This window comes from Acyrthosiphon pisum, chromosome X (genome assembly GCF_005508785.2).
Source record: "Acyrthosiphon pisum isolate AL4f chromosome X, pea_aphid_22Mar2018_4r6ur, whole genome shotgun sequence".
NCBI classification, from domain to species: Eukaryota; Metazoa; Arthropoda; class Insecta; order Hemiptera; family Aphididae; genus Acyrthosiphon; species Acyrthosiphon pisum.
In genome coordinates, this window is record NC_042493.1 from 36,232,844 (window position 1) to 36,246,134 (window position 13,291).

The following is a 13,291-nucleotide window of genomic DNA, read 5'->3' on the forward strand; positions in this document are numbered from 1 at the left end:
TTAAGCTTATTGCATACCATTCATCCATTGTTCTTTTATTTCATTTTTTTGTTTTAATATATTATACACTTGACTTTTTCCACATTTGAAAAGTTCACAAATTTGTTTTACTGTTAATTTATCTTTTTCACTTGACTCAATTAGTTTAATTTTTTCATTTAGTGTTAAACATTTATTTTTGGACGTCATATTGAATATACGTCTATACGCACCTTACGTCAGAACACTACTACGACACTAATCGATAAAATAAACTTATTGCAACGAAATAATCTATATAATTGATATAGATTATATTCATTGACTGATAATTTTAAAATAGTACATGTACATATTTCCATGATATACAGGTTCATGACAAAATATTGTTTCCATTTCCACGTTAAACAGGTTCCATATTATTCAGGGAACGATGTATTTAAAACTACATTAGGTTCGCCGGGACCGTAACATTTTTCCATAAAAGTCAGGTTTCCATGTTATTCGGGTTCCATATTACACAGGTTTTACTGTATTACAAGACTGGTAACCGCACGAGCCGGTCAGATAATATAAAATGTAAACAAGTTATTTGAGGCGGTGTATAGTCGTCAGCACATTTCGATCGGCGACCGTCCGCGTCGTACACTATCGAGCGCGAGAGTGGGGGAATTTGGGCTCCGGACGGTCGTCAGCGGTCAGTCGTGATGCGCGGAAGCGGTATGTTCTCTTTTGAAACAGGGTATAGTTTTCTGGGCTATTCACTGCATCATGTGTTGGCGAACAACTCATAAGTGTTACTGTTACAATGTTATTTTCTTTCAATATATTATCTGTTAACTGTTTCTTTATACTTGTAGCTAGTTGAACTTTTCTTAGCAGTGGTTTAAGTATTTATATCGGCTGCAGTTTCACTGTTTTCTGAATCTGCTTGTCCAAAATCACTATAGTCAGAGTCAATCGTTTCAAAATATCTGTTATCATTACCGGATTAAGATTTTTTCATCGTTTTTGCTAGTTTATCTTTACCTTGTAATAAACAATTTATAAATATTAGTCAATATTCAACTCAACATTATAATTAGCAACTCACTAAAAGGACCAGATATTTTTTGTACATTTAAACATTTGGCATCATTTATGTTTTGAGTGTAACAATTATGCATCATTTTTTCAACTTGATAATATTTAAGCTAATTTTAGCATTTTGAAAATTCTGATTTAGTAAAGGGAAACCAACATCTCCCAACGTTATTTTTTTTATTGGACTTTAATTTGAACCATGTTTTAGGTACATGTTGTACATTGTTCTCATCAGTAAACAGAACAATTATCCATCACCTAAAACACATTTTATTGTTACTAAATAATAATATGGAGTATTTGATTAGGTAGCCAGGTAGGTATTACTTGTAATGAATATAGCTAAAGAAATAAAATCTCTTGATCTAATTTCTTTAATAACAAATATAAGAAATTGTATGCTATGTAATTACTTATTATAGGGGAATGTGGGGCAAAGTGGACACCTTTATGTTTGAATAATCATAGCATACTCAATAATCAGTTTAAATAGATGAATTTAAAACCACTAAATCGCAGATTTAATGTAGTTTTATTGACTAAAATTATGTCTTTTAATTGTAAATCAATATTTAATTATTAATTTTTCTTTAAAACTTGGAAAATGTGTATTGATAAAAGAAAATAGGTATCAAAAAAAAAAAAAAAGGAAAATAGGTAAAATAGGTGTAAATACCTACACCTCAAAACCACTTTTATTTATTATTTTTTATATTATCAATTAAATATACCTATAAATATAATATGCAAATTATTTGTATTATTTTAATAATGTTTTAAATTACCTGTGTATAATGTTACAAATATATATAAGCATAAAATATGTTGAATGTCTTCTGATTATATTTAAAACTTGATCAGTCTGTTTCTTAAAAATAAACCAATCAAGATCTTTTTGAACAGTAAAATAAAAAATATAATAAATATCTTTGGAATACATGTAAAACAATAACAAATTAAAACAATTTTAAAACTTACTAAGTCAATTTATAAATGAAAAACAGACAAGAACAAAAAAAAATAAACAAAAAAGTCTCTTTGGCTAGTAGTAAAACAACATAATATAAAATTTATTTTCTCGTTATTATTAAACATAAAAACATAATCAAAAATATTAAAACTTAATGTCCAATCCTAAGAAAAAAAATACAATCAAGATCTTTTTGACTAGTAACAAAATAACAAATAAAATATATATTTTTTTTATTAATATTTAACATAAAAATATAGTTAATATATTTTAACTACATGTAAACATAATTAAAATTAAAACATTTAAAACTTAATAATTCAGTTCTTTCGAAAAATAATATCAGTCAAGATCTTTTTGACTAGGTAATAAAATAAATAACATAAAAATAAAATAAACATTAATATTAATATTAAACATTCAAATATAGTCAATATCTTTTTGACTAATAATAAACATAAACACAATTAAAAAAAAATTAACAAATGTTAAATTTATCTGTTAGACCTCCTTTAAAAGTTAATCTACCTCTACGATCTTCTGTTGGTTTTGGTAAAATTATGCACACATCTTCACTCTTAACATTATAAATGTCTTCCACGTTAGGCCAAATGAATAATATTTTGTTAGAATTATCAAACTTAGACTTATAAAACAGTGGCTTAAATTATTCTTAATGGCATACTGATATGCTAGCAATCTCAGATCTAGGATAGTCAAACCAAATAATCTCTTTTCCATCAGTAAAATATGATTTTTTAATAAAGTTTCGTGATTGTAATCAAATACTTTTTTAAACCGATCAAGTAATTTTACTGCAGCTTCTTGGGGCGATTTTCCAGTTTTTTGTTTGCGGTATAATGTGGAATATGGAACATTATATGCTTTTGAGGCTTCTTTGATATTCAAGTCTCCTTTTAATATTTTTTCTAATGCTTTTTGCATGGACAGCGCACTCCAACTCTGTTGATTTGTTTTTCGTTTATAATTTCTTACCATCTATAACAAAATTTAAATGCAACATAATAATATAGAAATGCACATAATACTAAGAATATTTAGTTTAAACATATAAAAATAATGTAAGTTGTTGATTATAGTTAAGTAGATAGGTAACCTTATTTAAATTTTAAAGCATGTTTTTATGATGGGGCAAAGTGATTTTCTTGAATTCACTTTGCCCCAACGAACTATTTTTTCGTTATAATTTTATTACATTAAATCATATAAACAAAAGTAAAAACTGAATTAAGTATTACAAAATTAATATCCTTACCTTGAGTTCTGCAAAAACGTTGTTGGAAAATTGATTAATAAATTAGAAAAAATCAAATTTCTGATAACGACAATTTTTACATCATTGAAGGTAAGATTAGATTTTTGATAATAACACTGATGATAACAATTAAAACGAAGTATATCATTTTTCCAAAGAGTATATAAATAAAAACGAAAATATTAAGCACACTTTAATTTATTAATTCACATATTATGTTATTTTTTTACGAGCGATTTTCAATTTGCCCCGCCTATCCACTTTGCCCCACAACCCCCTACTCAATATACTTTATACATTTTATGGTTTTTATATACATTATTAGGTATTACTCTAGACAATATTAGAAATAGCCAAATTATGAAAATTTTTTTTTACTATAATTTTTACTATTAATTAAAATTTATGGCAATACATTCAATGGAATATAATATTAAAAAATAAAATCAACCCTAAGCGTTTAAAATAAGTATAAATAAAAATAAAATAAAATAAATAAATAATAATATTATTTTAAGTGTAAAAATAGCAAAATAACAGCAGCAGAATTGCTGTTATCTCCTAAAGATAACCTGATAAATTTTTCCTTAATATTTTTAAGATACCAATATTCTAAAATGCTAAGAATAGAGACGAGACAGTCTTTATTTTTTTTTTTTTTTTGATGTAGCTATTTTTTTCTATTGATTTTACAGAACTATCACCTAAGTTAATTATCACTGTATAGCTGTCAAAACGCCAACCAGTACAATGGAGAAGCCAAAACACCATCATTAATTGATATAATCTTAGCAGAGATATACCAGTATATTGTTTTTCAAAAAGATAGAAAATGGGTGGTCATGGTTGTACTGTCCAAATTGACGAATACCTTTTTCGAGGTAAAAGGAAGTATAACCGTGGTCGATTACAATATGGGGACCATCAGCCATTAAGAAAAATAAATAATTCCATATTGCGATAGGAAAAGCCCCATCATATTCTTTATCTCGATTGGGATAAAACGTGATTGATAATTTGTGATGCGCGTGTTAGCTACGTATACTATTTTGATGTTCTAAAGTGGCTGTGTCAGAAATGTGTATCTATTCTATACTACTAATGCTAATGATATAATAATGTCTAAAAAGTAAAAACAGAATATAACCATACTTATTGGTATGTCATTATCATCTGCTGCAATGTGATAAAGTCTGTCACCATTGGTTTTCATAATTTGTTTACACGCCAGGATGTATACATTTATATTATTTATTTATTTATTTATAAATAGTATATAAACATGCTTTAAAATTTTAAAATTAAAAAAAAACTGTTTTAACATGAATACCTTTACCGACAGTTCAACCCCAACGGCCAGAACCATACTGTTTGCGGGGGAGATTTTGGTATGCACATCAATGGTAGCTGGAATAACCATACTCTTATACTTTTTACTAGCACGACGTCCACGCGCTATTCATTTGGTGACGGCCAACATCTCCTCATTCGCCGTGTACGTGGCGCCCTATGCAATGAATTTTATGGCATGTTGGTATCTGCTGTTATTGTTCGAAAGGCTGATGCTGTCCACCCACATCGTAGTAGACTTAACGACCCGGTACCACTTGGCGTCCAAAATAACCTTGAACGTCGCCGCGTTCGTCATCAAGCAACATCTGTTTTGGACAAGGTCCAACTGCTTCTACAAAGCAATGTTGTTCATCGGCCACTTGGTTCTGGTAGCCGCGTCAGAAGCCATGTGCTACGAAAAATACGAAAAGACGACGATACACGTCGCTATGTTACTGTTGCTCTGCCTGACCACACTCATATTGGTGAGGCGCGAATTATATTATACAGATCATTTATTTATTTCTTTATGGAGAGGGGGGGAAGTTACAGACTCGTTGTTCCGGTCAAACAGGTTTCGTTTAAATAATATTATGTTTCTATATTGAACAGTTATAATATCGCACAATAAATGTATATTTCTCGTATAATACTACTATTATAATCCTTACCGGTATTATCTATATATAGTTTTTATAGCATTAAAAATATTCAATAATTGTAAAATCAAATTACATCAACAATGATAAAAAAAAATGTAATATTTAAATGTTTTGGACACTGCATATTCTACCACATATATTATAGTATACAGGGTGTATCATATGTCATTGTACGTGGGGGTTTTTAACGATTATGGATCATAGAATTTCGTTAAAACAAAAAAATAAGTGTTTCTTTATTTTTAACAGGCATTTTTTTTATAACAAATTCGACATTTTTAAACACGCAGGTGTAACAATGGCAACACCAACTTTATTTTTTCAAATGGCAACTACTATATTTTTTAATGGATTCTGGTAAAGCTTTTTTAGTGAACATTTTGATAATCAAATCATCAATTTTGGTTCCCTAGTTTATTAACTATGGTCCTCTAAAGTTTAGTAAAATAATTGAAATTATTGATATAGGTGTAATAAGATGGTAACACTGTAATAATTTATATCACTAAGTCACTGTTGTTGTTACTGGTCACCTCTAGCCTCTCTGACCAAGAGTGCAATTAATATTCTTTTGTCATTATGTAATAATAAATAAAGTTTTGTGTTTAATATTGAAATAGTAAATATATTAATGAAGTCTTAACATAACATGGTATCAGGTGTAAGGTATACCCTTTCGCTGGAGGTTAGTTTCTTTGTTGTCATAGTCTGTAGAGCTAGAGTTCTAACCTGTTGTAGGCCGGTTGCTTGCGTCATAGCTCACACGCTTTCATTGGACTTTGTGATCGCTTCGATCAGTGCCTTCAACAACGAATTTATGCGGTCGAGCCCAGCGGTTACGGAGACTCTATACTGCGCTGTGTCTGGGTCAGTCTCCGGACAATATGGAGCGTATTTTCGCGATGTTCCTGCTCCTTCGTTCACTTTGTATCTCTTTTGGGAGGGTTCATCGTTTGCGGGCGTCACACTTGCCATTGTTCTCCTTGTTTGGGTGACTTCCTGTTTGGACGTGTTCCGGACCTTACTCGAAACAGTTACTATGCGGCCCATGTATAGCCTTGTCGATTTCTTGTGCCAGATTCAACATAGTATGGTCCTCCTCCTCCGGCTACAGATCTGAATGAGTCATGGATATGCCGTTGCTCGACGAGCCTTCCTCCTCAGGTGTTGCGGGTCTGTTCTTCCGCTCTTAACGTAGTCGGGTTCTCGTCTCTTTCGCTATGGCTGCGGCCTCTTTTCTGATGTCTTCCTTTGTCTTAGTTCGGGTCTGAGCTGCCGCTCTGGATTTACAAGAGCTAAATATTTTTTTCTTATAACTAACTTTTATAACTTGAAATTTGAACCAATTACAGATTTCCAGTATTATTATAACAAGAATCAAATACTATTAGGTATTAGGTATCTTAGTCTTTAGCAACCTAATAAAGAATCCGAATTTATAATATTTTAATTTGAAAGAAAAGTAACTGCGAAGTAATTAATTACGATTACCTATGGTAACACATTAAAATAATAATACAGATTTTGATGATTTTATGTTAAAATAAAAACAATGATCTATGTTTGCCAACAATTTTGTATATGTTTTTTTATTTTTTGAGAGTGTCATTAGATTACCTATAGCGTACCAAAATTGATGATTTGATTACCAAAATATTAACTAAAAAATGCTTTACCAGAATCTATTAAAAAATATAGTAGTTCCATTTGAAAAAAAATGAAGTTGATGTTGCTATTGGTACACCTGAGTGTTTAAACATTTTGAAATTGTTATAAAAAATTGTCTCTTAAAAATAAAGAAACACGTCTTTTTTCGTTTTAACGAAATTCGATGTTATCGATCCGTAGTTGTTAAAAAACCCCGCGTACAATGACATAAGAGATACACTCTGTATAATGCATATAGATACCTAAACAAATTAATTAACTAAAGAGTAAATCAACTCAAATTGATAGAAAAAAACATAGTTTATTAATGCGTAGGTACCTATATAATATTATATTAGTACGATTATACGAATGAAATCTGAAAATATAAATACCTACTCTATAGTTTATGGGTTATTTATTAAGAGGTTCAGTAGGTACCTATCGATTATCAGTTTTTGTAAAATTAAAAAAATTGTATTTTATATTTTAGTTGCCTTAAGATGATGTCACACCCGTATGTGTTGTCTCCGTCTTACAAATGTACAACATAGAAAAAAACTGTTTTGCGCGGGACAACTTTTCTCGCACCATATTTGTTGTAGAACTTCCAAATTTTCAAAACACGTAAAGAAGGACTTTATCTGTGCAACAGCGTGCTTTTTTTTAAGCAAATGAAAAAAAAACAAAAAAACCAAATGTTTAGAAGAAAATAACTTTTATTGTATTTATGTTATCTAAAATATGGGCACACTGTTGCATGGAAAATTTTCCACCCTATATGTTCAGAAATTTGGAGCCACTACTACAATCACAGAAAGATAAAACTATAAAAGTTGTCCCACGCAAAACAGTTTTTGCTTAATAAATAAGTTTCCCACTTAGGGCTAGTTGCATTGTGCAACTGGCCCTTAGTCTATTGCCCGATACCTATTTATTGGGTGGTCTACCGTGAATTATATATTAACGTACCAAATAGCTAAATATCCCGGGTTGGCCGGTGTGCAGTTTATTTTGTGGCAAATTCTATTTAATATATACGCTATAGGTATATCGTATATGTGTAATGTGTATCTCGGTTTGAGTGTATCTCAGATTTTGTGTACTAAAGTTCGCAGACAAATCGGCATCAGTGTACCCTGCTTTGTGAAATAATTCGACCTATATAGGCAACCGCATTTCGTATATTTTTTAACGTGGTTTAAACTACTTACTCTCTAACATTTTTTACATCTCTAAAAATAATCTCTTAGATTTTTGTCAAATTCAATTTAGTAGATTATGAGTATATAAGCAACACATCTGGTTTTAAGATATAGTTTTTTTATTCGAGGCCATAAGCGTGACAATTTGATGTATGCTTGTACCTGATCTACCAGAGTACTTAATGGCAACCATTGTATGCAAAAAAAAAAAAATAATAAATAAATACTAATTTAAACTATACTCTTAATATTTGCAACCAACCATTTATAATGAAAAAAAACACAATATCGTCATGAACTCAAGATCCCTTTTTAAAATGTAAATATCGGACAATTCTTATTGCACTTCTAGATCATTAAGGGAACCACTGTTATAAATTTTAAGTTCATACGTTTTATAGTTTTTGAGATGTAGCGATGAATGAATGAGTGAGTTGTATTTGGCTTATAAATATATATATAATATATAGATTAACAAAAATGACTCCAAAGAGAATAATCTCAATTTTCGAAGAATGGACTTTTTTTTTATTTGACAGAAGAAGACTTTCTACATTCCCGTAGGTTATGAATTCCAATTTTTATTTTATTTCCAATGAGTTGTCATAAAAGTTTAAAATTTTCTTTTTTTTAAGATGTATTATACGATTTAGGATTAAAATATTGAAAAACGGAGTTCAGTGCAAAATGTAAAATATTTCCCTTTATTGATTAACAAAAAAAAAATAATCAAATTTAGTTGATTCTACATTACAAAATCATTATACCCGTAGACTGTAGAGTATATTTTTGAGAAAAATAAATATGGCATTAGGGACGGTCATCTTAACGCAGATATTGTCAGTTTTACTTGAATATAAAACTAATTGGAAAATGTTTGATTTAAATAATTTGATAAAGTTGCACACAAGATTTCGTCAAGTTTTTATTTTTGTTATGTTTTTTTAAAAAAAAAATATCGAGGATTGTCATTATAGTAATATAGAATAACGATAAACTATAATTACAAGTACCAACAGGTATCTATAGTATAAAAATGAATCACTGAATGTGTTGCTAATGCAAATTTTGAGAGTAGCTTAACTTATTTAGCTAATTCTTTTTTTATAATATTCCTTGAAGTACGAGGATGGTTCTTACGGAGAGAAAAATTTAGGAAAATCCACTGGAAAAGTGAAACAGTGGCGCAACAGTGTATTATATTGGTAGCTATTGGTTAATCGGGCATGTTGTTGATTTGTATTTTATATTATTTTATTATAATATTTAAATATCTATGTCATAACAAGTAACTATAGCAACAATAATCATTTATTTAACATTAATCAAAAATAATGGTATGTTATATATAATCTATGGTCTATGGTTAAATGTAAATTGTCTGTGGTAAAATGTAAACGTGTATTTGCTGTGCATATAATATAAAAATGTGTTGAATGTGTTGCTAAGCGCAAGTTCTCGATTGATGAGGTTATACATTTAGGTAGAATTAAGTAAAAATGACAAACTTGGTATAATTTTGATACTCTATAGTTAAATCATAAACTTACGTACAAACAGCACGGTGTCCAGATTGCATACCTTATAATATACCTACTGCTGCATACCAGAATTTTTATTCCAGGCAACGGAAAAGTTAAGATAAGTTTTGAACACCATACACCGAATATTAAGTAACGAATTGAACAAAGTTTGAATCATATATAATTGGTACATTTAACGGGCATCGGAGTGCACGGGATCAGTTATATAAAATATAATTCTACTGTACGTGTGTTGTGATTGAATTCCTCCTAAACGGTCGGACCGATTTGAATAAATTTTTTTGTATGCGTTTGGATGACGCCCCGGATTATTTAGATTCACTAATCGTGCCCCTAGGTCCAACCAGGGGATGTGCTCAAACGGGGATTTAGAAATTTACGGTTGACATTTTTGTTTTTAAATGGTTGTCATGGGTTTAATAGCTATTATAATAATAATTATTGGTTGCCGTGAAATCAGTGTATTCATTCGATGCATTTAATTTTTTTTTTACGTTTTGATATTATATGTATCGCAATTACGTAAATATTGAGCGTATTATACTCACATATAAGTAACGTACATAAATCAATGCCACGTCTTCGTGGACGAGTAGGAAATATTGGTTGACAGACTCGGCATTCACAATTAGTCCAGCCGTTTAGGAAGAGTTTAGTGACATACCTACCTACTTGGTATAACTTTGATACTTTATAGTTAAATTATAAATTTCTGTACAAACAGCACGGAGTCCGTGATCTAACGTATAATATAATATATACTTATACTTAATTTATACCTATTTCTGGACACCTTTTTATTGAATTTTTTTTTTTTAAAGGGGCTGCAGCCGTTTTTTTTTAAAGTCAAAACTAATGTAGATTTGACCAATCTAAACATTAATTTTGTTTGTTATAATGTTCTTCAATATATTTAAATTCCGTATAATAAACGGACTGACTTAGACTAATAAGCTAAACAAAATTGGAAGAATTTGGTTTGAGAGATTTTAATTTTGAAAACTGATTATAATTGATCAACAAGTTTACTAGAGAATGATCGAGGAGATTTTGAGTATTTTTTTTTCAGCTGTGATATCTAAGAATAAAAATATCGAAAAAATATGATATTTTTGTATTTATATTATTCATTATGACACTAACAATAATTGGAATATTCAAAATTGCCTCGATCATTCCATTCATTTTGTCTAGCTCATTGGTCTAAAAGTCATTTTTTTTTTCATCGGATGCAGCCCCCTTAACGTATGAAGTCAAGTATGCTGAAAATGATGGTAAAGTCAGAATTTGGTGATCAGACTTAGTTTTGAAATCATAGCTATTTGAATTCCGGACCACCTAAAGTGGTTTTACATAGGTGACAAGTTGAGGGTAGTTTTCGATTTTAATTGTTTCCACGCGGCCGCAGGATGTTTATGAAAATACTATAAATTTAAATTAGCTATAGGTAACTATAAACTAAGTCCATCGTAAAATTCTAATTTCACCATCGTTTTCAGCATGCTTAACAACATACGTAATAACAAGAGAAATTGCAAATAAAAGTGTGTCCGGTAAAACAGAAAAGTGCCTGTAATTGTTATAACTTATTCAATCTTCTTTGTTGTTATATGATTACATTACCCATATTGTATATGGTATTGATGTGGTAATATCACGCACATAGATGGCACCGTCAAATACGTATCAAAGGCTGGTGTATACCGACTTACTCACTTGGAAACGGTTTTCACTGGTGTATGGACTGGTAACAAGCGCGTGTCACAATTGGCTTAATTCTGGCAGTAGAGGCGCCGTCGATACGTTGCTGCTGGTGCTGGTGGCGCATGTGCAGCTAGTGTTTCTGTGCGTCACGTACTTTTCAGATGGCCAGCAAATATTGCGCAACATTGTTGGTCTGGGCACGTACAACCCGATGGCCGATTCTCTGGATATATATTTCACGATGGACTCGATAGTGTCGAGAACGGGCGCGTACATCGAACACCGCCGTTAATGCTAGTTAACACAATGACACTAATGTCTCGGCAGTGAGTTGCATAGCACTGCTTTAAATTCAATGTCGTGATGTGAAGTTACATATACTGGTCACACTTAAATTTGAATGCCACAACACTTGGTAGAAATACATAATAATAAATAAATAGAGAGCATTGCAATATTGTTATAATCAGTTTGTAGTTTTACCTAGGGTACCTACTCGCTACTTCCTTAATCATTATTTCTAAATTGAATCTTCAGTTCATAATTATTTTACCTTCACATATATTTTAAATACTTATTTAGCATATCTGTTCAAATAATTTTCAATATTCAGAAATAGGTCGTAAAAAACATTACTATCATTTTAAGTTTAGGTAGTTAAATATAATTTTTTTCAGTTTCATTTTATTTCTTCTAGTGTAACCCTCTTCTTCAAAATTATTGAAAAATATCTGTATAAATAAATTATGTATTTACCTATCTTTATATTTAAATGGACGATTTTAAGACGACCTATATTGTGAGATTTTAATTATTTTAAATACATTTACAATTATAGTTTGGAAACACCTATTTATCATTGTAAATCATGAAAGTTTTAATAAATTTGCCAAGGTAAGTTACCTTGAACAATTTTAAACTTTCAACAAATTTCTAAATTATATTATCATGGAAATGAATGTACACAATAACCAAACTAACTCTACAATAATATCATTTACATTGACAACTTACTCCGAAGAGTTTTGAATGATCGATAACATTCACCACAAACGCTGTTAAATTCCATCGCTTATTTTCTAGGAGGCTGCTTTTATTTTATTTAAATTTACATCTGTTTCTTTGTATTCAATCGTTGATGCATATTTTTTAACCTGAGCGAGAAGAGTTTTCTCTTCTTTTGGGAAAAATTAATAACTCTTTTTAATTGGTGTCATTTCTAAATAATTCTAATGTATTACAAAATAATATTGTATTTGATGAAATCAAAAAGGATTAAATAATTAAATATTTTTTTCAAACTATAAAAGTAATATTATTCTGAATTAATGTTATTATGGTATTGTTTTTAAACTGATACACTGATAGTAATAATATTGATATGGTGTAGTTTTCATAATATTCATAGAATTCACTAACTGCTCTGATAAACCTGATAGTAACTAGGTTTAGTTACTAGTAAACTACCATTGAATAACAATCCAAATTTTAAACTCCGTTAGTCTCTAGTTTAAACTAGACTGGTATAGCTGGCCCTTAGTAATCTATGTAAGGATGAATAAATATATAGAAAATCAAAATATAAATTTTAGTTTATAGATGTCGCATTGAAGCGTTCGGAAAACTAACTTATTCATATGCCTAACCTGTATAGTTGTACACTTAGACTGAGGTGATAGAAAGTTTAGTTCATTTAAAGAATAGTTGAAATATGAACTATTCTTAAAGGAGCACACAACACAAAAAAAAAAAATTATTTAAATTATTTTTAAATGTTAAATTATTGTAACTGTGGCTATATGAAATGATTTGGTGAAAATCCGATGTAAAAAAAATTATTACTTAAAGAGATATTAAGAAATGTAAATTAGCCGCGTGACGTCATTGGG

At 29.8% G+C, this 13,291-nt stretch overlaps 1 protein-coding gene across 1 annotated transcript; it reads left to right on the forward strand.

Moving 5' to 3' along the window:
- Positions 1-4,573: 4,573 nt before the first annotated feature.
- On the forward strand, positions 4,574-12,608 carry LOC100573408. The gene is made up of 2 exons (XM_003241227.4): positions 4,574-5,125; positions 11,365-12,608. The coding sequence occupies exons 1-2, from the start codon at positions 4,631-4,633 to the stop codon at positions 11,692-11,694; spliced, it is 825 nt and encodes a 274-aa protein (XP_003241275.1). The 5' UTR covers positions 4,574-4,630; the 3' UTR covers positions 11,695-12,608.
- Positions 12,609-13,291: the final 683 nt, after the last annotated feature.